The 25,943-nt window shown below is 40.3% G+C and overlaps 1 protein-coding gene across 2 annotated transcripts in view; it reads left to right on the top strand.

The window, feature by feature from the left end:
* The first annotated feature begins 893 nt into the window (after positions 1 to 893).
* LOC146580340 (zeta-sarcoglycan-like) overlaps positions 894 to 25,943 on the top strand; it is a 55,173-nt gene continuing 30,123 nt past the window's right edge. The window contains exons 1-3 of one of the 2 annotated variants that reach the window (XM_085267003.1): positions 894 to 1,104; positions 16,209 to 16,403; positions 25,069 to 25,170. In XM_085267003.1, coding sequence (XP_085123129.1) covers positions 919 to 1,104; positions 16,209 to 16,403; positions 25,069 to 25,170 — 483 coding nt within the window. In that variant the 5' untranslated portion in view covers positions 894 to 918. Of the gene's footprint in view, positions 1,105 to 2,446; positions 2,787 to 16,208; positions 16,404 to 25,068; positions 25,171 to 25,943 lie in introns of those variants that run through there. The other variant, XM_085267004.1, reaches the window with a different exon arrangement.

Raw genomic sequence — 25,943 nt, 5'->3', positions numbered from 1 at the left:
ACATTTTTGTGTCTACTGATTTCTCCCGGAGAGCGTAGGCTTTTTCAGAATAATCCAATTTCTGCCTTTGGATTGTCCGTTAAGTGGGATTTATATTTTGTAAAGTCAACCGGAGTTCACTAGGAATAAACCGGAAATTGAACAATGTGTTATTTTCAGATTAAAACGATCTACTTTGCCATGTTTAAAACAAGCTCAGTTCAATTTTCTAGTCATTACAAAGTGCATCTGATGTTTGTTATGTCCCCCTATTATTATTATCATTGCTATTATTATTATTATTATTATTATTATTATTATTATTATGAGAACTTGACTCGTCTTGTTAGGTCTCTTCGGGCTTCTTCAGTTCAAAAAATAGATTTGTTAGGAAATGTCATGTATTTAACCCCTTGTGGGTGTTGTGCCCTTTGGAGGTGGTCTTGAAGTCTGTGGACCCACTCTTAATCGTGTGAGTCGTCCAATGAATGTAATTAAAAAGGCTTGGGTCATCATTGTGCCCTATACTCAGTGTTGGGGAGTAACGGAATACATGTACCGCCGTTACGTATTTAAAATACAAAATATGAGTAACTGTATTCCGTTACAGTTACCGTTTAAAAAGGTGGTATTCAGAATACAGTTACTTTGTTGAAATAAATGGATTACACTGCGGTACTTTCCTGTTTCATTTTGTCGCGGGTCAGGACTGTTTGGGTTTTGTTTGACAGCTACGTTCTGTTGTTCCAGGCGGCAGCGTTACGGTTGCCATGGTTACAGGGCGACGCCCTCTCTCTCTCTCTGCGACTGTGTGTTTCCTGGGTGAGAGAGCGCCTTTTCGTTGTTGTTGTGCTAAGCTAACAGGCAGAATGCTACAAGCATAGCTTCGGTGTTCGCTGTTCGCGTTCGGTGTGAACACACCGTAAAGAATGTAGCATCATGGGCAGTGTAGTCCGTGTTGAAGGGAGAATGGACTGCCATACACGTTATGGGTCTGTGAGCGCGAGGAGGGAGAAAAAGGGGAGTGGAAAGGTACGAGTTGTCATCGAGGAAAAACGGGAGCTGGAAGCATGTAAATATAATAATAACCACTGCAGCCAAGAAGAGTGCCTGACGAGCCCAGTTGTAAGTAAGCTATTAAGACTCGACTGTACACCGTGTTCGTGTTTTCCTCCGAAAACAATAAGTTCCGTTGGAGCAGTCTTTCAACGCCTCTCTCTGTCTCTCGCAAGAAAAGTTGACCCACACAACAAAGTAAAGCTATTTTTCGGCTACGAGCCGACAGGGACCCCGCCGTATTAGTCAGAGGTCCCTCTACTACAGTTCGGAGTCGCGGACCTTCAGTAATATTAATAAATCACACAGCAATAGTACATTCACGTAGTTGTAAACAGCATGATAATATATTAAGTAATCCAAAGTATTCAGAATACGTTACTGTCATTGAGTAACGTAACGGAATACGTTACAGAATACATTTTGGGGCATGTAATCTGTATTCTGTAATGGAATACATTTTAAAAGTAACCTTCCCAACACTGCCTATACTATTATGCGACCTAATGAGGTCATCTGAGGCAAAGTGTGAGTGGGGGTTGAAGGGATTTCAAGATGGCATTGTGGGTGGCTGACAGCTTTCGTCATAAGCCATGATCTCCTTTTGATGATGGTCCTTTACAGTGGACATAAATAGCCTCCTTTACCCCTTTTTCAAGACACATGTCTTCTCAGTCCAAAATGTGAACATTGACATCCTTGAAAGACTGACCTTTATACTTTAAGTGCTGGTGTATTGTTGTAAAGCAGATACTTTCAGCCAGAGGTTTCTTCCTCTTAAAAGGGAGTTTTTCCTTCCCAATGTTGCCTGTGGCTGCTGGGGTTTCTCTCTATATTTTTTAGGCTCTTTACCACACATTGAGGTGACTAAGTTGAACACACCCACATTTTGATGAATGCATCAGAGAGAAACTTGGGGTTCAGTGTCTTTTCCGAGGATACTCTGACATGCCAGGGATCAAACCACCAACCTTCCAAGATGACCTGCTCTGTCTCCTGAACTAGAACCAGGACCACCCAACAAAGGACGTAGGAGAAGGAGCTTTCAGTGGGGAGGAAAAGAGGAAGACCTCAGAGGAGGCTCATGTATGTAGTAAAGGAGGACATGCAGACGGTTAGTGTGATAGAGGAGGATGCTAGGAATGATGGGGACTGCTAAATGGAGCAACTAAAGAAGATGAAGAAGAAGGTGGTCACTTCTGTATACAGATTAATTTAAAGTAAATAAAAACTCTTGTAACAACAAACAGCATGTTGACTACTGTGGGTTTCCCTTCTTGAGCGGCGCTGAATAAGCGACATCATTTTCCGACTTTTATTTTGAAGTTAAGCAGCGGAAGTCCAGCTGGTTATTCCGTCATACTTGTCGGCTGTTGAGTTTTGAAGGAGAGCGAAGCGTGTCAAAGCGAGCTGCAAAGGGGGAGCGCGCAAGTCGGAGTACATTAATTAGACCGCAGCTCGTTTGAACACCGGCTTCCGTACACAATACAGCTTAAACACAACTTAAGTGTACCGTTAATATATACATTTAAAAAAAAAACAGCCTTCCTGAAACAGCAGGTATATTTTTTTTTATGCCCCTTCATTTCTCTCTTGTTCTTTCTCTAATGAGAGTGAAGAAGTGGGTCTAGCGGCGCGGCGGGGGAGCTGAATTTCACGCGTTCGCCTCAACTTTGTGGAAATATGTGAAGTGTGATAAATGCCACTGGAAAATGGAGCAGTCGGCTACTCTGGACATAGAGACTCTGAAGGTAAGCCCGTCACAGTGGGAAAAAACACCTTTTTTAGTCTTCGTTTTAATTGGAACCGCGCACGTGCACAGGTGGCATTAACCATAGCTTAAGGCGCATGTCCAGTTTGGCAGCATTAAAGGGGTTTCAGGCGTGTTCTGGCCGGCAGGAGGACACCTGTGGATGCCTGTGACATTTTTATCAACGTGGATGATGTTGTTCGTTTTAAATGCAGCAGCTCAAACTCGCGCAGAGTCCTCTCTGCAACAGGTGCGCCCTCCGGCTTCAAGTGTTCCTGTTAAAGAAAAAAACTCCCAGCTAATTAAAGATGAATGGAAAGTGTCTGCTTCTCTCTACAGGCAGTAGTGTGATTAATAACAACTGACCAGCGCTCAGGCACTTCAAGAAGCCTGTCTGCATGGACTCCTTCACACATCTCCCCCTGCTCCTCCTCATCCCCCTCTTCCTTTGCACTACACCTCATATTGTATGCATCCTGCTCTTCAAGAATCACTGTAATGTGACAGCCTATGAATATTCTGCTGCTATGCTTTCTCATTATTATTCCAGCCTAGCAGTGGAGGCAGTAACCTCTGGGTACAGTATGTGCATCTTGTCAGTTCTGCAGCCCCCCCCCTCCAAAGAAAAAAAAAAAGAAGCTACTCTGAAGCCCATCACCCGGTGGCTGGGTGACTCTTATCAGTCGAGAAACCCCTCCTGCCCCGCTCAGAGTCCGTCCTGCAACTTTTCCTTTCACCATTTCCTCCCCGTTTCCTGCGAAGGCTGTGCTCCGTTGAATCCTCTGAATTGACACTGTGTTATCTAATTAAAACAGAGGCTTTGTTCGGGGTGCTTTGTGACAGTATTTCTGTTGATAACGCTGCGCTCAGTCTGGCACTTCACCCTACCCCTGCCCCCAGTGCGTTCCTCTGATGAATGCAAATGATGACTACGGGGTGCTGTCCAAAATGGCCCCGTTGGCTCTCGAAGGATTTGCCAGGGATTAGCAGGGAAAGCTAGTTTACTGTGGAGAAGTGTGTGCCTGTTTACATCAGCAGTTTGTCGACTGTCTCGCACACCATCACTACCACGTTCCAACCTCCCCAGAGCTGCTGAAGAGACTTCACACCAGCTCTCGACTGTAATTAACGATGCGAGGGTCAGAAGGTATCGTCGGCCACATGATAGGTGAGCCACGGCCGGCCTGCCCATGTTGCCACAGCGTCCTTGAGTAAGGCCCAAATTGCTCCCCGAGGCAGCTGCCGTTTGTGTGCGCAAGGAAAACACATTGTGAAAACACTCTGTAAGAACCCATCTACCTCTCAAAGGCTCTGTATAAGTGCAGGCAATTTGCCATTTGAGGGAAGTGTCTTCAAAAGCAGAAAGGAAACTCGCCCCCAGCCCCCCACCCAAATGGCATCTTCAAACAGCCTGTGATGTGATGCTCACTCTTGGTGCCTGTGAGTGCTCCGACTGAACAGCTGCGACCTTTTGTTGCGCTGGGCTTATTGGAGATCTTTGATCCCCGCTGGTCTCGTACTTACAGTAGAGTTACCTTGTTGCTTTGACTTTTTAAGGAAGCGCGCGCCCGTCCATCGATTTGCCTAGAAAGGGCAACCAAACCGCAGAAGATGAACCCACTGACAAACTATTGTATCTCCTGCAGAGATGAAGGAGCCGCAAAAATTGGATTTCGCGTACAAGTGGAATGACTATTGACAGCAGCACCACCCTACCCACCCCTCGCACCCAAGTGCTTGATTGTCACATCAACAAAATGTGAGAGAGTAACGTCGATGCGGCGAGCTTGGCTTTGAGGAGCGTAATTGGCTTTCCCGCTTACAGTCGTGTATTCAGGCTCAACTGTGCGACCCTTTTGATTGAACTTTCTGTCAAAATAAAAGCCCAAAGAACTGAAATAAATAGGTGCTTTAATACTGTGTGTCAGACTTGGAGCTAGATCGTGTCCATCTATTTTCCGTGCTGCTGCCTCAGCGATTGTGCAGCGCTCGCACGCGGGGATGGACGCATACGAGCTTTCCAGTCATTAGTGCGTCTCAAATGTTTTCTTACCTCCAGCTGAGGCAGCCCTGTGGGACTCCAGTGGCACCGCTGAGCGAGAGAGCGCTCGCCGATTTGCTGATTAACATTATCAAGCATTAATAACGTCTCATTTTCTTTCATTAGGGGCTTCTCAGCTGTATTTTGCTGCCTCTGCAGCATGTCGTGCATTTGATCAAAGCAGCGTGTAGAGTATCACCCTCTGTGCTAATTGCTGAAGATGAGGCACGCCAGCAGTGGGAAGGGACTGCTGGGTAATTGCTGGCTTTGGATCCAGCTTTAAGGTCTGTAGTGAAAGCAGGACCTAGTCCCACCCTCGAGGCGAAAAGTAAAGTGACAGATTCAGATCTCAGCACAAACTTAAATGGGATTGATGAAGAGGCATGTGCAAGGATAACTTTGGTTGTGCAACAAATCCACGCGGATGTTTCCAGCACACTGTTTCATCTACAGAGATAGCAGCTTTTTGGCCTTTTGTACCTCAGAGAAGCTAGTTTCTGTGTAGGCGTTTACTTCCTATGAATAGAACCTGCATGTAAAACAGGTTGTAGATGGTAAACCATCTGAGAGGATTTCAGACCCACCTGTTCACGATAATTCGTTGACATTTGTCTTGAGTGCTGTAGAACATATTTCGATGATTTCAGCACTGATAGCTCTGTTAAATTACATACAAATACAAATCGGTACCTACAGATTTTAGCCGTCAGATTAAAATCATTCTCAGACCTGCAATTGTGAACACAAACGTATGGTTGTTGTCAGTGGTGTAAAGCTTAATTGTTTATTTTCAGAAGACTCTAAAGCTTCGAGTCTCATTTTGGTTAAACTACATGAATACTCAACAATGGTCAGATTATTTTTTACTTTAAAGCAGTTCTTGTGACCTGTGCAAAATTTAAAAGGTCATTATTATTATTATTATTATTATTATTATTATTATTATTATTGTTATTAACAATAATAATAATAATAAATCCTTTATTTAAATTCGTGTGATCTCTTTTTTAAGAATGACCTCTGTGCAACATATTATAACGACACATGCTTCATCACAAATTTACACACGTACAAGAGTAGTTGTTGCGCGTGGGGGATCGATACAGCATATAGTGTTGTGACATGTTGCATGGTGATTATGTGTCGATACAGGGTGACCAAATTTAAAATATTTATTAAATAAATTAAAATCCTCTGGGAATAATACGAACTAGAGGGATCATCCCATGCACCACCATCCTGTTATAATGTTAGCTGAGCAAAATTACATTAAATTGGCTCAACTGAAAATCCGTCCAACACTGGGTACACTTAGTTTGACAAAGCTGCCTAATTCAGACAAAGCTGATGGAGGAGTTGCACCAGTAAAAATAGGAAGGCATCATCGTTCATCTACATCTAAAAACAAGAACCAGTGTCTGCCTGGTGATTGTATTGAATTTCAATTGTGACCGCTTTTGATGACAGGGTGATGGCACAGGTCGCCTGATAGGAGACAGCTTGTCTGCAGGCAGTCACAGTCTGACTTGGACTGACTGCAGTCACTCTCAGATTGTCAAAGGGTTGCAAATAACTGTTGTCTAATTTACAAACAGATTGCCATCAGTCTGAAAGAGTCTTTGTCGATGAGCACAACCTGAGGGGACTCAGCTCGTTGCCAGCTGCTTGTACTCTGGTTATATTCCTGTAGAACAGGAAGGCTGATGAGGGCAAATGTCATAGTTAATTGTGAGTTTACGTATATGTGATGTTTGGTGCTTTATCACAGTTAATTGTTGTGTTATTAGAAAAAGGCTGCATGTAATTGCCAGCTTGACCCCCAGTCAATCACAGACTGATATACGTGATAACAGGAATTGTATTTTTGATCTAATTTTTCAGTAAAAAAAAAAAAAAATACAATTAATAATTAAAAAATCAACAACTTTATCTCAGTGGATACAGCATATATTGGCAAAGATTAAGTTTAAGCACATAATTTAGAGTGGAAAATTGTTATAAATCACAATATATGTCGTTGCAGTACTAAAAATCTGAGTAATATTGCATCGTGGGGTTTCTGGTGATTATCCTGTCTTATGGTTGCCAGTGAATAGTGTCAGCAGGTAAACAGGTGGCCTTTGTAGTACAGACTTTTAAACAAGTCGTAATTCCAACACAGAATCAAGAGGCTTTGAAGTGGATGTAGAAGCAGGCATATAAACTAGATGTAGAAAGAAAATACTTTGATGAATTGCCAAATGCACTTGAATGGCCATTAAGATATCTGGGTTTGCCTAAAATGTAGACTTAAATCTTCAGTAGTTTTTGCTTAAACCCAACCTATGTATCAACTGATATTAGCTATTAGCTAGATGTATCGGTATCAGTTTCTATAACAGCTCATAAATTAAAGTTTAGAAAAGTAAAGAAGAGATGGAGGAAACACCCTTCAACAATGGTATCAGTGTTGATGTTGCCTGCTTTTTCCACTAGAGGTCACTCTGCAATTTCTCTGTTGTCAACACGTGTTTGAAACAACACAAACACAACATCCGAGTGGAGTTGGGCAAGAGTAAACGAGTAATCCACAACTTGTTGGTACAATAAAACATTAAAGTTTATAGTTTTCTCTTACTAAGGACTCATAAATAACTGCACCTAACAAATGTCAGAGATTTGCTTTGTCCGAAAGAAAAAATATATTAAAATAGATTTCTAAATCACCAAATGTCAATGAGGGGCTTAAATGCCCCGTTTCGGCTCTACTTTTACCTTCTTTCTAATTGCACAACTTGTGATATTCTGGGCCCATCATTAAAAAACTGAGAATTATAGCAGTTCTATTTGTTATCAGTGTTTTCTTCTTAAAAGTCACTGTTGTTTCTTACACTTTGATGCAATTGGACATCTTCATCGGTCCAGGCGTGCGTGTTTGTGAGCGTCAGCTGTGACCAGCATGCTGAAATGACAAATTGACAAAGTGCCAGCCACTATGCACTCCTCCATTAGCTCTATGAATAACCAAGCTTTAGGAGGCAAGAGTGGACCAGGGTAATATATGCATTAAAAACCCTTGCAAAGAAATCACAGGATCTGCTAGCATTGGGAACAGTGGGTTGCCATAGAAATTACAAGTGCTGAAGTTTCCCCTAGCAACAGTGGATTGAAAATAGACTAAAAGTGTCCAGCAGGGCCATGGCTGTAGGCTAAAAGATTGGTTGGAAATAGTTTTTTTTTTTTTCTTGGAGTTATTAATGTTGATAGGTCCTCTTGGATACCAGTTGTGTAAAGATCTCATGATAATTTTGAGGGTTCAGTAGCTCAGGTCAGTTTTGTGTAAACATCTTCCAGTGTTGTGAAAAGTTGTGGCTGTGAAAATGACTTGCATGACTACACAGAGAGTTGATTTTATGCCTCTGTGTAAGCACCTCTCATAGTGTTCTTGTCCCTCAGCTGTATTGCTGGTTAAATTGGAATCACTGACATTTCTAGGCCAGCGATATGGGTCATTTGTATTTGCTGCTAAGTCGCAACATCCATTTGTGAGACATCTGCCAGCACCAGCAGATGTGACCCAAACTATCCATCCATGGAAACAATCACTTGAAGAGTGGATTAGGTTGTTTAACAGCAGAAAGCTTGTGGGAGTCTTCTTTTAGATGCCGTGTTTGCAGCGAGGTATGCTGCTATTTGCAGGTATTAGTATTTTCTTCAAGGCTTAGCTGTCCTATGTTTGAATGGCTTTTTTTTTTTTTTTTTAAAGGATCCATCACAGCAGTTAATGGCTATTTTAATTATTGAATGAGCTGTCAACATAGAAAAGGGGGTTTATTGTACTACATAGGGTGACAATGGTGGATGCTGGGCTCAGTCTGAAGTATGACTTCAAACTGCTCTAAAGGTTGTTTTTTTTTCCAGAGCAAAATAATGGTGCCAACATGGAAGTGGCAGAAATTGCAATTTCTCTTGGTCAGGCGTGTCAAACATAAGGCCCGGGGACCAGAATTGGCTTGGCAAAGGTTACGTCCACACTAGCCCGAATAGATTTGAAAAAACGGCGTTTTTGTCGGAAAACGCTCCACGTCCCCCTAGCGTTTTCAGCCAGAGTTGTGCGTCCACATTGAAATGGCCGAAAATGCTTACGTTCTAGTACTGCGCATGCGCGAAACGCATTTCTGTCTGCCGTTTATTTACTTTCCGGCTCTTTGAAACGTCGCGGCAAAATGTTGAGCAAAAGCACCGAGTTTTTTAAATATACTGTTGGTGTTTTTATAGACTTAAAAAAGGCGTTTGATACAATTGATCATTCTATATTAATGAATAAACTAGAGAGATATGGCATAAGAGGGATAGCATACAAGTGGATGAAAAGTTACCTGGATGACAGATATCAATATGTCGAATTCAATAATGTAAAATCTAAGCAGTTGAAGGTAACTTGTGGCGTTCCTCAGGGCTCTGTGCTGGGCCCTAAATTATTTATATTATATATAAATGACATATGTAGTGTTTCCAAACTGTTAAAATGTGTATTGTTTGCTGATGATACCACTCTGTACTGCTCAGGTAAAAACTTAGAACAGCTTCTGACTACAGCGGAAAAGGAGTTAAATATATTAAAAAACTGGTTTGATGTAAATAAGTTATCATTAAATATAAAGAAAACAAAATTGATTATTTTTGGCACTAGACAAATGAAAAATGTATCTAAAATAAGGGTTAATGGAATTGAAATTGAAAGAGTGTACGAAAATAAATTTCATGGAGTGATAATTGATGATAAGCTGAGTTGGAAGTCTCATATAAACCATGTGAAAACAAAAATGTCAAAAACCATTGCTATTCTCTATAAAACAAAGCATGTCCTGAACAAAAAATCATTATACACACTCTATTGTACTCTGTTGCTTCCATATATGACTTACTGTCTGGAGATATGGGGTAATGCATATAAAACGAACACTCTTCATATTTTCAAGTTACAAAAAAGAGCTATAAGAATTATAAACCAATCAAACTATATAGAACCAACTAACATTTTGTTTATTAATCTGAATACCCTGAAATTTTATGATTTAGTTGAATATAAAATGGCACAGATAATGTATAAAGCACAAAATAACTTGCTTTGCCCCAGTATGTTAACTTCTGGCTGCAATAAACCAAAGCGGCGGCAGATTCAATTCAGTATTTCAATAATATTTATTCTCAATATGGGCTAGAGGGCTATCAAATAAAAAAATAAAACTTCTTCTTTTACATTTCAAAAGGGCTTTTGAGAAAGTTTTCTCAAGTCCTTAAATTAACAAAAGAAAGTAGTTTGAGTTTCCCCTTTCATTCTTTTTCATTAACAACATTTCACATGTAACCAAGCTCAGGAAACACTGACAGCAGCTCTTTTCTCTCTTTCTGTTTCCCTCACTTACTTCTTGGCACGTCTGCATCTCATCTCGTCACAGACTTTTCTGTTTACGCACCTGCGCACACAGACATTTTCAATGAAGTGACATGACTGGCTGATTAGCATCACGTGGATGAATTGCATTGGTGACCTAGGTTTGGGACTGTCTGTGGGTTTGTGACTTACCAGTGTCAACTATCATAGTTAAAAATAGTGTTGTTAAGTGTTGTAAACAAAAACTGATTAATATTGTAAACAGGCGATGGTTACTCACCAGTTTATTGCATCTTTCAGTAACCAGTGCATCCTCAGCTTATTGACGCACTCCAGTAGAAGAAGGTGACTGCTCCTAACAGCATTCACTCCCTCCTCTCACTGAAACTTCTCGTACTCACTAGGAAGAGACTTGCCTCCCACAGCAAACATTGAGAGTCAGACTGAGTCACTCACACAAGTGCAGTTAGGCTATTAAGTGTTGAGTGAAGCAGTTGAGACAGGCGAACTGTTGTGGACTTAATTTTGGATTTAACTACCAGTTTATTATCTGTTCTTTCTCTCTCTGCACGCTGTTTAAATGCCCCGCTGTGCCCCGTCCCTTGGCTTACAGGTGGGCCTGCAGTTTGTGCTGACTGAGTATTTGTTGTGGTTTAGGCAGGAATATTTTGCTAGCATTAGAAACATGTATTCTGGTAATGTCATTTGATATGCCACCAAGCACCTCCTTCATTCCCATAACATCAAATACCTCAATCCACTGAAATAAATGGCCATATTTGCCATGTAGTATAAAACCTATGTTCACAGTCCTCTCTTAAATGCTCACACTGACCATTTTTTCCTATTCTTGGCTCTGCATGATGTCAGTGATAAAAGATATTCCGAATACGGTCATGCTCACAGCTCTGGCTGTGAGCACAAAAGCCCCACCCACCTGCTGCTGATGAAACCTTCTCTTTAAAAGGGGCATCCAGTGGGAAGAAAGTTGGCATGAAGGGGAGGAGAGAAGGGAAGGGAAAAAAACACTTTTTACACACAGAGGATAAACTGGGGAGCTGCACGAAGGCCTGGTATAAGATAAAGAAGGATAAGTGTGAGTCATGAAAACTCTCTAGTAGAGTTCAAGAATAAAAATATGGAGCAAGGAATGAGCAGTAGAGGTCCCATTTACGTGTGTGTGTATATATAAAATATTACAGAATAGTTATAGTGTATACATGATGTGATAGGTTGCCCCTCAGTGCAGGAAAGCTATAAGATTAATTCATGTTTTGTCCCCTTGGTCTTTTGAATATCACATTCTTCAATGAAGTCACGAGTTGGAGTTGTGGAGTAAAGAATCTGAAAAAAGAAAGAAAAATGCAGGCGTTTCCATGAACTCATCCGCAGCCCGAAGGTTGTGTCTATTTCTAGCACCAACCTTTTACCACCACTCCACACACTGCCTGATGATGCAATGCTGCACAGTTGTACAAAAACACCTTCAGTGTCTCTGCTTTTATAATGACTAAAATTCATCAACCGCTCACCCTTGTAAGAGATATTGATTTGTTGCAACAACACAATACCTTCACAGACTGCGACTCTGGCCTGACTGTTAAAACAGATATTGTTCCCTCCCTCTATAAGACTCCCTCTATAAGTAAGACGTCTGCAACCATATATATATATATATTCTGCTTTACCGTGCTCAAACCTTGGCAAAGTAGTTGAGTTCTTCTTGGAAAAAGTCTTTACCCTGCTGAGAGTCTTTGCCCGTTCTGCCACAGCTAATGAAAGCCTGTCAGGGGGGGAAAAACACATACAAGCTAATGATGCCTGCCATAAGTGTCTTATCAGAATCAGAATCAGAATACTTTATTGATCCCTGGGGGAAATTATTTTTTGTTACATTATACTAATGGCATGCTGAGTGTGAATAAAGCATGTGGGGCATGGCTTTACTTGTGCATGCATTACACATCTGGGGGTCTCTCAGAGGGGAACTGTGCACAGGTGTGTCAGTTATGGATGTGTGTGTAATGGAATTAAAGCATTTCATACTGCTTTGATAAATTTATAGTTTCTGCTTTGTTGGTCTAAAAAAAAAGTAGAAAAGAACAAAATTGACATAATAAAACGGACGTTTTATCTTGGATTGTATGGGCTGGTATCTTTTCTTCATGTATATCTATGTGAGTGAGTGGCATGGCAAACTTAGTATAAATTCAGGCCAGCTACAGCTGAGCAGAGCAGCTGAGAGCTCAGCCAACCTTGCACCCTGTGATCGAGAGTTTCACGCTGTCAGCCAGCGGTCACGATCTGCTGAAGAACAGCGACTGCTCGCCCTCATTCGGACAGCCGCACTTGACAGACATCATCTTCTCTGATCTCAGATCAGAGCTCCCATGTCGCAGCTTCTTCGTGGCTGGCAGGCACCTAGTTATTCAGGCAGAGTGGTGAGGCACTTTGATGGCGCAAAATCGACCCTTCAATCAAATTCCAGTTTATCCTGTTTTGATTGATGTGGAGTGGATGGAAAAACACAGAAATGAGCATCGGAATTTAAGCTGTGTTATGTGGATGGGGTGAAGTGGAGCACTAAATTCTCTGTCATGTTTTGTTATTTTGGGTTCAGCAGACTGCATAAAAAAAAAATGAAAGAAAAGTGCATTTTTATTTATTTTTAGTTGTTTTTAACGTTACACACTAACAGTGCCTCATTGGACATTGTTCCATCTCACAGTTAAGACCCCTAAATGCTGGCATATTGTAGAAAAAAGAAAAACAAATGTTAGTAAGAAATCAGCGTAAAGCTTTGAAGTCATAGTGTGTAGAGGGCCATCACTGTCCACGAAGCCAAAAGCTTATTGAAGTGATTTTAAGATCTGCTGGTGCCTATTTGTACAGGACAGACAGAACAGAGCAAAATGAAGATCTGAAGGGACTCTAGCAGGGCTTTAACCCCCCTGAGCACATGTTCAGATCTTTTAAGATAACGATCTGTGATGACTGAGTGTAGACATACGGCATTGTTCAAAATTCTTTAGACGCCCTTGATTTCTTTATAATTTGCTTCCCTTTTAAAATTGGTCTTGAGCAATAGTCCTACAGGCTTTCCAATGGTCTTTCAAAGTTTTTCTGTGGACATTTGGACATTTCCACGTCTGCAGAAAACGGTGGAGGCTCAGTGGTGTTGGAAACAAGCGCAGTGAGATTTTTGCTCCATTGTGTAAAAGTTTCTTGCCGAAGACAGTTCAGGCTGTGTTGAAGAATAAAGGTGACCTTACACGTTATTGACTTTAGAAATTGTTTTTACTGTATTTCCATGTATGTTTGCAAATATTTCAATAAATGTCTGAAGGCTATTTACTATTTTCCCACCAAATACAAAGTGATGAGCAGTGGCTCAGGACACTTCAGTGTCTCCGCAGTGCTAAACATGCCTGTAGCTTAAGTTATCGCTTTGGCGTGGTTTGAATCTCCAAAAGGAGGCAGCTTTAATGATGTAGAGAGAAGAGCTCGCCTTTTTAGCCTTTTACTTATTAAAGATGGCCTGATCCGGCTTTCTTCTAGTTCCATAGTGATACCTCGACTGTGTGTATCTGCTGATAACAGGAACTGAGCCGATACCAGTGTTAAATTAATAATGGGTGACCATAACTGAACAACAGAGACCGAGAATCATTGTTATATGTGTAAAGAAACATCAGACTCAACTTTAAAGATCCTTTCAAACTTTGTAACATAAAGTTTAAGAAAAAAATACATCCAAGAAATTTCCAGAATTTTTGGTTGATATCAACAAGATAAATACAATGGAACAGCAATGTACTTGTGTTATGCATCTGATTTATTTGCATCGGACTGACTTTAAAAATCACAAAGTGAATGCTACTGCTTCATTGTCAAACAGCTACGGAGCTGACAGGAGACAGCTGAAGTGAAATATTATTTAATGGCATTGACAACACGTTACTTTATCACAAGTATAATGAGAGCTTAAAGCAGCGTCCTTCTAACGTCTTGGACAAACTCTCTGAACAAAGTGAGAGTGAGTGAGAGAAAGAGAGAAAGCCACATCTGATCTTTTCACCCATGATGGCTCACTTTAACCACAGTTTGTTCTTACGTGAAACAGTTTTGCAAACATACAGACAGAAGCTGTTGGTGTAGCTACAGTGAAACACCTCCAACTCCAACAGAGAAGTGAACTGAGGGGACTGACACCGGATGATTGTCAGAGAGATTACCTTACAAAATAAAGCGCCTTGAGGCGACTGTTGTTGTGATTTGGTGCTGTATAAATAAGACTGAATTGAATTGATATGGGCTCCATCTTTTTGGGTCTATATCAGGCCGATATCCAGTCCAAATATCGAGTCGGCACAGCCCTATTACTTATGCTAATTTACCTTAGACTGTACATAAAAGATGGCTATCACCTTTTGACTTTCTGGCCACACGATTTGAAGCCTCAGAGTTGGTGCACTGGCTGGCACATTTTTGTTTTTGTAACCATAGGTGAGTGTTTGCAGATAGCTGCTGGGCACAGCTACCCATGACCAACAAAATCCAGATGATTTAGCTTTAAAAAAAAGATAATCTGTAATATTGATTTGAAGGTATAAATTCTTATCTTGTGTTGACTTGAGGCTGGAGTTGACCCATGGTCACTGTCAAAACACACTTAATAGATGAATCATTCATCACAGTAATTGGTTGTAAAAATCAGAGGGAGTTTCTAAGTTGCATACTGATCAGCAGGGCTTCGTGCATTATGTTGGTCTGTGCCGATGTCACAAGTATTTTACTTGGTTGTTAACAGTGTGTTTTCTCAAACGTTAATTTAGGTGGGCTGGATTTACAACGATGCAAAACGAGAACATCGCCGAGAAGCTGAAAATGGCACAATGACCATTTTCCTCTCGATTATCTCGTTCTCATAATCATTGGAAGTCAAATTAATTGAAAAAAAAATAATTGAAAATAAAATAGTCTGGGCAGAACTCCTATACTTAAGTCGTGTGCTGACTGCCTGTGGCAACCGTCGCAGTGTGTTTCACATCTTGTGCTGGATGTAGCTCCATAAAGCCAGCCATGTGAAATATTTTCCACTGAAAGGTTGATGGGTAGTAACATTGTGAAGTTCTCAGCCCGAGGCGAATGCTGCACAGGTCATCTGCAGGAAGCCGTTGCTCTCAGTGACTTTCTTTTCCAAGTACTGGAATGACAAAATGTCAACAAGTAATTAGCAGTGAAAACAAAGCTGTGACACGTTATTAAGCCGGTACAAATGAAGTTTGATTTTTAAAGAACGTAAATACAAGAAGAAGAGAAAGGTCAAGGACCTTGTTTTCCAGAGTGTAGCTTACATTAATCACTATGATTAGCTCGTTAGTATCTAGTTTTGGCTGTAGATTTATGCTCATTGACTTGCAGTGTATGCTGTTTAAGAGCTTTTCCACTTCGGGGCCAGTTACTCCGACAACTGATGGCTTTTCTTCTGATCAATGAATGTTGACAGACGATCCCTCTTTCCTTCAGTGGGATGAAATGCACAACCTTTTAAGGCTTTGATTTGGTTTCTTATGTTGTTGTTTTTTAATAAAATTAAGTCAGAAAATGACTTTGTCTTTTGGACACAGCTTGATTAATCACTGGGCTACTGTGCTTGTGTTTCCAGGTTTATGCACATTGCAAACAACCAATAAATAAATTGGCTATTTGCAATTTTCTCAGTAGAAATCTGTAACTGTGGTCTAAGATGCCGAGATATAAATTCTTAATCTAGTGGTAATACCCTAGCTGATATTCATGCCATGCTTTCATCTTTTGTTTTTTTGCGTAGTGGCACTACTTTAAAAAAAATTGTAAAATAACACAGCCGTGCCTCAGCATAGTCATTTTAGCGGCACTTGCAAGGTAATAACCACTTAGAATATGGGATTGCTTCTGTGCGGAGTGAATATATCCTTGACAGCCGACTAACACACAGTTTTTTTTTTTGGTTTGTTTTCCAGATTACCCAGGAGCAGTTTATTCTTGCATCCCAGTCCCTGCACCTCCAACGACCAGGCTGCGATGCCGTGTACCCGGTGGGTTTATACGGGTGGAGAAAAAGATGCCTTTATTTCTTCCTGCTACTGCTCCTGGTCACCATGATAGTTAACCTGGCCCTCACCGTCTGGATCATAAAGGTTATGAACTTCTCAGTGGTGAGTACAGCACGGCAAACACACACTTTGAGTTATCAGAAGGAAGCCTATGATCTCATCATTAAAGTCGACATATGAATAGATTCTGACTGATGTTAATATTTGGTGATTTAAAAAGTTGATTTGGGCCAGTAATTATTTTTCTTGCAGGCACAAAAAACATAAACAGATTTTTTTAATAACATTTGTTACATGTATTTATTTGTGAATTCTTACTAAGATAACATGACTGCTGTTTAAAAATGATCTTGTTTTATTGTCACAACAACTCGTGGATTACTGTGCCCAGATCAGCTGGTTCTTTCCAATCTTTCCAATCCAGTTTATTTATAGAGCACTTTTTATTGAAAACACAAGTTTTACAAGGTCTCATACAAAGGAGCAGTACACTCTCAAAAAGTCAGTGAAACAAAAAAACCCTTACCAATAATATTAATAATTCATTCATTCATTCATTCATTCATTCATTCATTCATTTATTTGTTCATTTCAGGCACAACAAAAATACATATATTGAACATAAAGTGCACAAAACAAAAACAAAAATTACCTGAAAAGGAGTGGGACGAAGAAAACTTATTAAATCCCACCCGTGTACTCACTCATCAACAAAAAACAATAAGCTTCCCGCAACTAAATAATAAATATAAGGTAAGAAAACACCATTCTGATTTAAATACCAAGGAACAAAGATGAGTTTTAAGATGTGTTTTAAAGGGAGCCAGTTTAGCTCAGTGAGTGAGCAGGTGACCCTGTGCCTTGTTTGGTATCATCCTTTTCAGCACAACCTCAGTTGTGTTTTCATTTTGACATACTGTATTAACACAATTGATCTAAAATTAGACAAAAAAACAAAATCAGAGTAGAAAATGTTATATTTTTTACTGTAACAACCAAAAACATGTTTAATGAATCATATTTCATAACTTTAAATGCAAATATAAATAGTCAAATCTAAAATCCTATGCACAAGTTTTGCAAACAAAGTTTGCAGTTATTTATTATTTGCATCCATTTACCTTTTACCTTGATTTTTTTTAAATAACCATTTCAAACTATTTACAGAACAATCAGCTGTTCTGCATTCAATAAGATGCCACACAAATTATTTGTGCCACTTAGGGATGGGTATCGTTTAGATTTTATCTGATACCAGTGCCAAACCGGTACTTTTGAAACGGTGCCGGTGCTTAAACGGTGCTTAAAGAATGGAGAACACAAACTTTGTCCAAAAACCTCTCATGTTTAGCTGTTTTTTTGTAAAAAGATAACAATGTTAGCCTTTTCTGTAGCTATAGGTTGTATTAGAGAATTTACAGAATTTATCTGCTTGTCTTGCATAAAATGAAAGGCCAGTTTGAGACCAATATTAGCCAGTGTGGTTTTAATATACGGCTGCAGAAGGCCCAGGATCAAGAGAGGAGCAGCGCACTACAGCAGTGGTTTAGGGAAGCTGACATCATTATTTTTATGGACATGTTTACCATTTCTATGCAGATAACACCCAAATTTACAACGCCATGGTTAAAAAAAAAAAATCAGTCCCAGCAGGAGACGGTAAAGAGGAAAAAAGAATTCCACATGACAGAGAGGCTAAGGAAGACAGTAGCTGTGTCCCGAAACGTAGGCCGCATCCTCCTGAGGCCGCATTTGTAGACCGATTATGTCACAGTGACGCGACAAAGGCTGTCTCAATTCGTAGACTCCTACGAATGCGGCCCACAAATGCTTCCTCCTTTTCCCCAGATTTGAAGGGTGGGTCGGGTGTATCCTTCATGGCCCAGCCAATTCCAGTTTCCAACAATGGCAGCTGCTACTAAGTTTTAATATTACTCTTTTATTCTTTGTGGGTCACAAAATAAACTTTTAAGATAGTTTCAGGCGAGAATGTAGCTGCGTAAACTTCAAATATCTGCTCGGTTTATCAAGACATCACATATTTGCAAAAGTGCTCCGATGTTTTCGGAGACGTCTGTTACCCACCAGATCGATAGCGAGTTGGGGGTTCAAGGGTCACTAGAACAGCGGACTCCCGTCTTCATCGTTTTCAGACCCCCAATGTCTTTCGCTACTCAGGTTAAACATGATATGTAAGTCACTCAGATAACTTAAAAATGTTATTGTTTGGCTTTTTTCAGTGTTTTATTTGTTCCTGAGTAAATCGGTTTGGTTGAGATCAAAGTTATTAGATTAGATTTGATTAAATAAAACTTGATTAATCCCTCGGGTGAGTTCCTCTGGTATTTTCACACAGCTGGATAAACATCAAACAGAAAACTGATTAAAAAGAAGTATGAGGTGGTCAAGAATTTCGGCAGTGTCCTGTTATATTTTAGACAGCAAGGAGCAGACAGCTGAGTTTATTAAACTCCACCGAGACAGCGGTGACGCAAATCTGAAGGCTAGACCGTCCTATTTCAGTCTTGCACTTCCGGCTTTTTCTTTGAAGGACCCGGCCTATGTAGACCGCTGCAGAGTCACCAAAGTGGACTACTTTTGTTTGTGGCTTTCCAAAAACATAATGCCTACAAGGAAGTTGGTTAGTGCCCTCTGGTGGACAGACTATGCAATGCCAGGACTCATAATATTGGTGGAATAGTGTTTCTCACCTTGCTTGTGTAATTTTTAAATGTTTATTTGCCAGCTGATAAAAATCCCAGTAGATATATATCAGCAAATGGATAATATTGGGCAATAATATCCGCCTGCTGCTATATCAGTCCCGCTCTAATCTGAAGTATGAAGAGGAGTATTTGAATAAGCCAGGGCTTGTCTGTGATTTGTGGACTCCCGTAGATAGAGGGAGCGGTCATGATTTTGGCTGCTTTGCTGCCTTCTGATTCCTAACAGGTGCCCATTATTGAGGGGAAAATGAATTCCCACATTATCTTGCAGAATAATGTCACGGTGACTGAGTAAAGTTTGCAGGAAAAATAAATCTCTGACTGAATTTCATCAGACAAAAAAAAAACAAAACAGTATTGTGTTTGGGGTGGCCTGAGAGGAAATCTTATTTCTGTATGTGCAGGTAGATATTTGAGACCAGCACTAGAGATCATATATTTATACATATATTCATAGGATCTCTAGTGCTGTCCTCAAACATGTAAAGAAAACTGGTCCAGAATTTCTCCTTAAAGCTGTCCGGCTCTCCTTCAGAGCTGTCAGATGTGCACAATTAAGCTCATTGTTGCAAGGAAGGCTTGTACTCTTATTAAATCCAGCATCACTGAAATGAAGTGTTGGTCTTAGCCCGTCCTCCTGTGCCTATCAGAGGTGTCGACCGCTAACTCAGTAGGAGAACCATAATGCTGTATCCAGAACAGCATTTGTGGTGTGCGTCTTGTTCTCTCAGACACATTAACAGTCGTTGGAAGCTTTTATTGCACTTAGAGCAGGCTAACAAGTTGTTGGCAGCACTGTCTTCGCTTTACCGTCTTTACCCTCTCTGATACACTCCAGTCTGTGCTGTGTTCCAACCCTCTCCTATGAAAAGCATTTATAGTAATAACATAATTATATAAATCAGACAAATCAGCCAGTGTATAGCAGTTAGATTTGATTGAGACTGCTTTAGTGTCTAAACTAAACAAGTATTGACAGCAGGGTTACAAATATAGGGGATCAAATATATAACGGGCATCTCGTGCTGTGTACTGGATTCGTCTGGATTCTGTAGTATTAGGAAAAGCCTTGGCAGCAGAACGTGTTAATCTCAAGCAAAATCCAAACAGGCAGAAGCTGCGAGCTCCTCCCGTGACATTTTCAGGGACAATGCACACAATTTACCATTTTGTCAACAAATTCCCAATGGCAGCACCCCTCCCAACCCCCCAAACCCCCTCGACTATTACAATCACTCCTCTGCTCCTTCTTCTGTCATCAATCTATGTCATGAGTGAAAGACCTTATCAGTGGTGTTGGTGTTGCTTCAGAAAATGCACTTCGCTGCTCCAGATCTCTCAGGACTCAGCAAGTTTCATTAAAAAAAAAAAAGCATAACAGTAGCTTCTAAGAACCGCACCACGAGGGCATTGCTGTTACATTTTAAAGTTGCCACTGATTATCATTTATTAAAATGAGACGGTATTGGAGAACTTGCATTAAAAAAATAAGTCACTTTGAACACTTGGTGCACGCAACAATGCTTGATTTAAAATAAAGCAAGATTTTCCACTCAGCAGCCATATTGACATCCTATCAAGGGAAAAAATCCTCAACATTAAGTTTCATTTTCTCCAGTACATAAAAACTGCATTACTGCATTTTGTTGCGGCAAAATGAGATTGTCAAGCACAACAACAAATTTCATTAAAACCTGCTATAAATGTTGCCAGAAAGAGTCAGTCTGCTATCAGTGAGTGATTAAATGGAGTCAAATTGGTAATATAACTGTAATAAATCATGAAAAATCTCATATCTGTTGTTGTCTACGTAGACAGAAATCCACAGAAATATAACCAGACTATAACCAGCTGGCAGTCAGTTGGGTCGAGTCCCCTGGAGTTGTGCTCACTGACAAAGACTCATTTAGACTGACAGCAACATGTTGGTAATCTGTCTATAAATGAGACAGCAAACCTTCAACAATCTCTCTCAGAGCGATTGCAGTCAGTCCAAGTCAGACTGCAGCTGTTTGCAGAAAGGTTGCCTCCTATCAGGTGACCTGTGCAATCGCCCTGTCCTCAAAAGTGATCTTGAGTGTGCAACACCCTCATGTTCTGGGTAACCACTTAGTCTGCCACACAATATGAAAAAATTCAAAACAGTCATCAGACAGCACCTGATTCTTTTTTTTCTTTTTCTTTTTTTTGGAGATGTTGCTCTCCTATTTCTACTCATGTGACTGAGCCATTAGGTTTGGCTGAATTAGCTTTGTCAAGCTAAGTGTGTCTATTGCTGGATGGTAATTCAGTTAAGATAATTTAATGTAAGTTTTTTTGGCTAACATTATCTCTGGATGGTCGTGCATCAGATGATCACTCATATTTGTAGTATTTCCAGAGAGTTTTCATTTAATTGTTTGATGAAATATCGATATTTGGTATCCTTGTATTGATACAGTATCGTGGTAGTACAGTTTGTTTGTTTTATTGTGGTAACATGGTTTGACATGTAATATGTTGTGTAAATACAGTATAAGTAATTGCTCAATGATAATTCCATCATTAGAAAAGTAATAGACTGTCTTGCGTGTTCACTATGTTAATGTATTAGCAGGTATTCTGTTTGGCTAGAGATACACCACGGTGCTTCTATCATAACTCTGACAACCTAATCACACATTCAGTTGCTTCTGAATTTGACTCTCTATTCTGAATTTCAGTAAAAGTAGTTGTTCAGTATTTATAATCTCCAGGACGAACATTATTAGCTCAGTTCAAACAATGATGTTAAGCACTATGATGTAAGGCCAACAGGGATTCATTGCAGTTCTAGCAATCAAGCTCGTAAGACTTTGAGTCAACTATTAATCTTAGGATTAATAATCCAGTGGGACGGGATAAACACTCACCACAAAGCTGCCCGGTAAATCAGAAGTCACAACCTGAATGTTTCCAGCAAGCTGAGTGTGTGAATATCTCTGCGGTTACATCACACGGGCAGCCTGATGATGCACACTACTCAAAAGCATTGATTGTTAAAAATAAAGTTTCTCTGAAAATGCTTTTTTCCCCTCTAAATATGGGAAAATGGATTATGTGAGTCAATCCTTTTTGAAGTCACTGGTCTGAAAACCATGTGGGCTGTTTTCCCTTTTTATTTATTTATTAATTTTTTTCTGGGTGAAGCTATGTGCGTGTGCTATCTTGGATCCTCTGACTGGATCAAATAGGATGATAAAGCAGATATGTAGCATTAAAGAAACAACTCCAAAACTTCTGCCCGTCTGTCGAGGGCAGAGGGGGTAAAGCTCAGGTTGTTTTTGGCTCTACAGTTTCTCTTTTAACTGTGGCAGGAGTTCCTCCTCTGGAACATCACCCTTTGTTTCACTGATGCTGACGGTCTCCTTTAGCCTTTGAACATTATCGAACTGGGGCTGTTTGTGACGCCCTCCTTTTTCTCCTACCTCCCATCTACTTATTTAAGTGACTGCAGCGTGTGCTGAATTCTTCACACCCACTATGCCGCCTCCTTCCAGCACAGCAGCAACTTCACAGTCTGACCTCCACACTGCCGCACACACCTCCGAAACTCCCCTGACTTTATTCTCCTGTCTGTCCCTGCTCTTTGCTCTCATGCATGATGGCGCTCTCCCTGCTTTTCTCTGCCTCTGTAATTCACTCCATCCATTTGAGCACTATGGACTCTTTCAACACATCCCTCAGGGCCAATCTGTTCATACACATCTCTACAAAGCTGCCCTCACACTTCAGTCTGCTCATTGTGGTGCAGCTAGGCATAACCTTGTCCAATTTCTACTGAATTATATACAGCCCAAAATCAGCCCCCGAGTAAATGTGAGGTGAAGTTGCGGGATCATGCTTCATTTCATACAGTATTTGGTATTTCATTTTTTTTAAAATTGATGTAGCTTCTGTTGAAACGGGATGGCAAAGAATCAATTTAAGTGCAAACCACTGGGCTGTTACCTGTGGAGAGAGGTAGGACTAGCTGTACAGCTAGATAGTTGAAAAATCAGTGTGACTTTTATTGGCGTGACTTTTGTAAAGCGCGCAGGTGAAGCAAAAGATCCCACCAATGACGTGCTGCTTTTCAGAAAGTTCAATCACACAGATGGCCAGACAACTTTTAAAGCTGAAAAGTTTAAATTTAGCTTCTTACTGCAGGAAAATCTCAAGTGAAACAAATTCGTTATTAACGATCCCTATTTTGTTCATTCTAGCATTAATTAACAGCTACGGTTACCCAGACGTTGTGCTATTAATAATGAAAACTTAAACGTGAAATCCTGAACACGTGGAAAGGTAGTTAAGGTGGAACAAATTTCTTTTGAGAATCAATTTTTTGAAAATATTTTTCTATTTCTATAGCAAAACACAAACTAAGATGCATTGAACATATTTACAGTCCGGACAATCAGAGTGAAAAATTAATTAATTAATTAAAAGTAAAGAAATTACTTAATTAAAACAAATATAGCAATAAATAAATAAATGAACAATTTAAATAATTTTAAGTACTAGTATTGGGACAATAATGCAACACACAAAAATAAGCTGGTAATTACCAAAATCCTTTTTTATGTTAACACCATTTATTTCCAAATGTACAGTTTTACCAAAAAAGAAAAAATGAGTAAAGCACATTGTTGCTTTTTTAATCAAGATACCAAATCAGTTATTTTCTTGCATTCCTGAGTAGAAGAATCAGCTTTAGTGGTTAAACTTGAACGTTGAACTAGTTTTAAGCAACTTTTTTGAGAGATTTCCCGAACTTCCTTGTTTTTATATATAGATATGTATATAAGATGTTTATTTGTTCATACCACATACTTTTTATTTTTTAATTTTATGAATGATGGATGTAGCCTCAATGACACATCCCATTGTGTAGCCAAATCATCAAAAAGTATCAAAGATGGTACAAAACAATGAAGCCAGTGCAAAATGGCTTAAATCTAAACACCACCACGATAGTTGTGGCTACAGAAAGACTTCCTGTCCTATAGAAGTATATGAGAAAAACAGCTTTCCGTCTTGACCTCTGTGAACTCTTTCCTGCAGAGTTTATGGGCTCAGTCACACAGTTTGAGAAGCGCTTATGTAAAACTTGAAGGTGAGTAAGATAATGGATAATAGCTGGAACGGGCCATCTCTGCAGAATATGGATGTCTTTAATGTCACGTGCCTCTCCTTTCTAATGGTTTTCCTGCTATTACATGCCAAGTGTCTGATTTGACTGTTAAATTCTAATACAGCGCGCTGCTTGAAATGTAAGTTGGTCCTTTTTCAAAGAGGAGTTGGCTGGCTCTTGCAGTTATTAATCATTAAGCCGTGTGTGGCGAGGAGCATCTTGAGCCGTTTTGATAGCAGTTAAAGAAAGCTGGTGTGTAAGTGGCAGTGACTGTCAGGTCCCATATGGTTAAAAAAGCTCTGTTGACATTGTTCGCAGCCATTATTTTCCACAGCAGTGTCTTTAATTTTGTCCAATTTATCACACGTGCCCATTTATGTAAATGCAGTGGACAAAACATTAGCAGCAGCTTTGAATGTATCACAGTGCAGTACAACACTACCCACTTTGACCTTGGTAAGAAGAAAACTCCCAAAACTTGCATATTAATATACAATATTGAGCTAATACTATTTCATGCAAATCAGCAGGACCATAAATCTAATTTCTTTCTTATTTCCATGAGTCTTCTCAACATTCGCTTCCATAGCTGCCACATTAGTCTGTTCCTCCTCAGTTTGCCTCCCACTGCATGCAGCCTGTCACCCTGACAGTGCTGAGTGTCTGTGGCATTGTCACCTCGATGTCATGTCCTACTTCTTCCCTGTCACTCAGCCCCGCTGCCTGTCCACCGGCCTGTCTGCTACACAACAGCTTGAGCTCCGTCTAATGTACTTCACCGACGCCAGGATCCTTTTTTTTTTTTTCTTTTTTAAAAAACGTTTGGGAAGCTATAACCCTTTAAATCAAATCAGGAAAATGAACACAGCTTCTTACAGCGTCACTGATGATCATGACTCTGTTTCAGGATGGAATGGGAAACCTCAAGCTGAACCAGGATGGGATTCGCATGGAGGGAATCAGCGAGTTTCTTTTGCCTCTGTATGTTAATGAGATTCAGTCCAGAAGGGTAAGTTGCTCCCTTTTCTCACCAGCTTCAAGTTGCTTGTTGATCAATACTCTGATGCACTAGGAATAAGTACCATTGACTGAAACGCATGTGAAAAGCTCTCAGGGAGAAAGATGTCTCTAAAGCTGCAGACAAGTTCATATTGATCTTTCACTGTTGAGGAAGTTATGATCAATTTGTTATCAACAAAGGCCAACGTTCCTCCAAGCTCAGACTTTATGCATGCCTGGGTTTAAAAAATAAAATAAAATAAAAGACGACCCCTTTCCTCTCTGTGTATTACTCCTTTCCTCTTCGGCTTCCCTCATTTCCCGTCGTCCTCAAACGGCGTATTATCAGGGCCTCCCATCGGCAGGAGGTGGGTAATAGGCTGCTTCTCAGCTCCTCTCAGGCCACATACAACCTACAGGAGATTACAGACGATTACAGGGGGGGACCAGAGTGTCCCTGCTGGATTTCCAATCAAGCCCACACGATAAATTCCTCCCCCTGTGCACTTCCTCCCTCTCCTTTCTCCTCTTTGATGTTTAGTAGATTAACCAACACAGCTCCAGCCCAAAGTTGATCCAAATGTTCTTCTCCCACACAAATCACAGACACTCAGTTGGATCATCCCCTTTTTCAGTGATTAGGCATGGTGCAGAAAGCAATTTCAAGCACTGTAGGCTAGGGTTCCAGTATAAATTTGATTTTTTTTTTTTTTTTTCTGCTTTTTCTCCTTTTTTTTCTTTTTTTTGAGGGACATGGATGGAGGAAGTGGCTCGATTATGGCT

The sequence above is a fragment of the Mchenga conophoros genome, linkage group LG3, assembly GCF_057382185.1.
Source record: "Mchenga conophoros isolate Kocher_MC1m ecotype Shallow Benthic linkage group LG3, M_conophoros_male_GT1.1, whole genome shotgun sequence".
Taxonomy (NCBI): Eukaryota; Metazoa; Chordata; class Actinopteri; order Cichliformes; family Cichlidae; genus Mchenga; species Mchenga conophoros.
The sequence above is the reverse complement of the archived record's forward strand: the minus strand, read 5'-3'. Positions and strand labels throughout refer to the sequence as shown.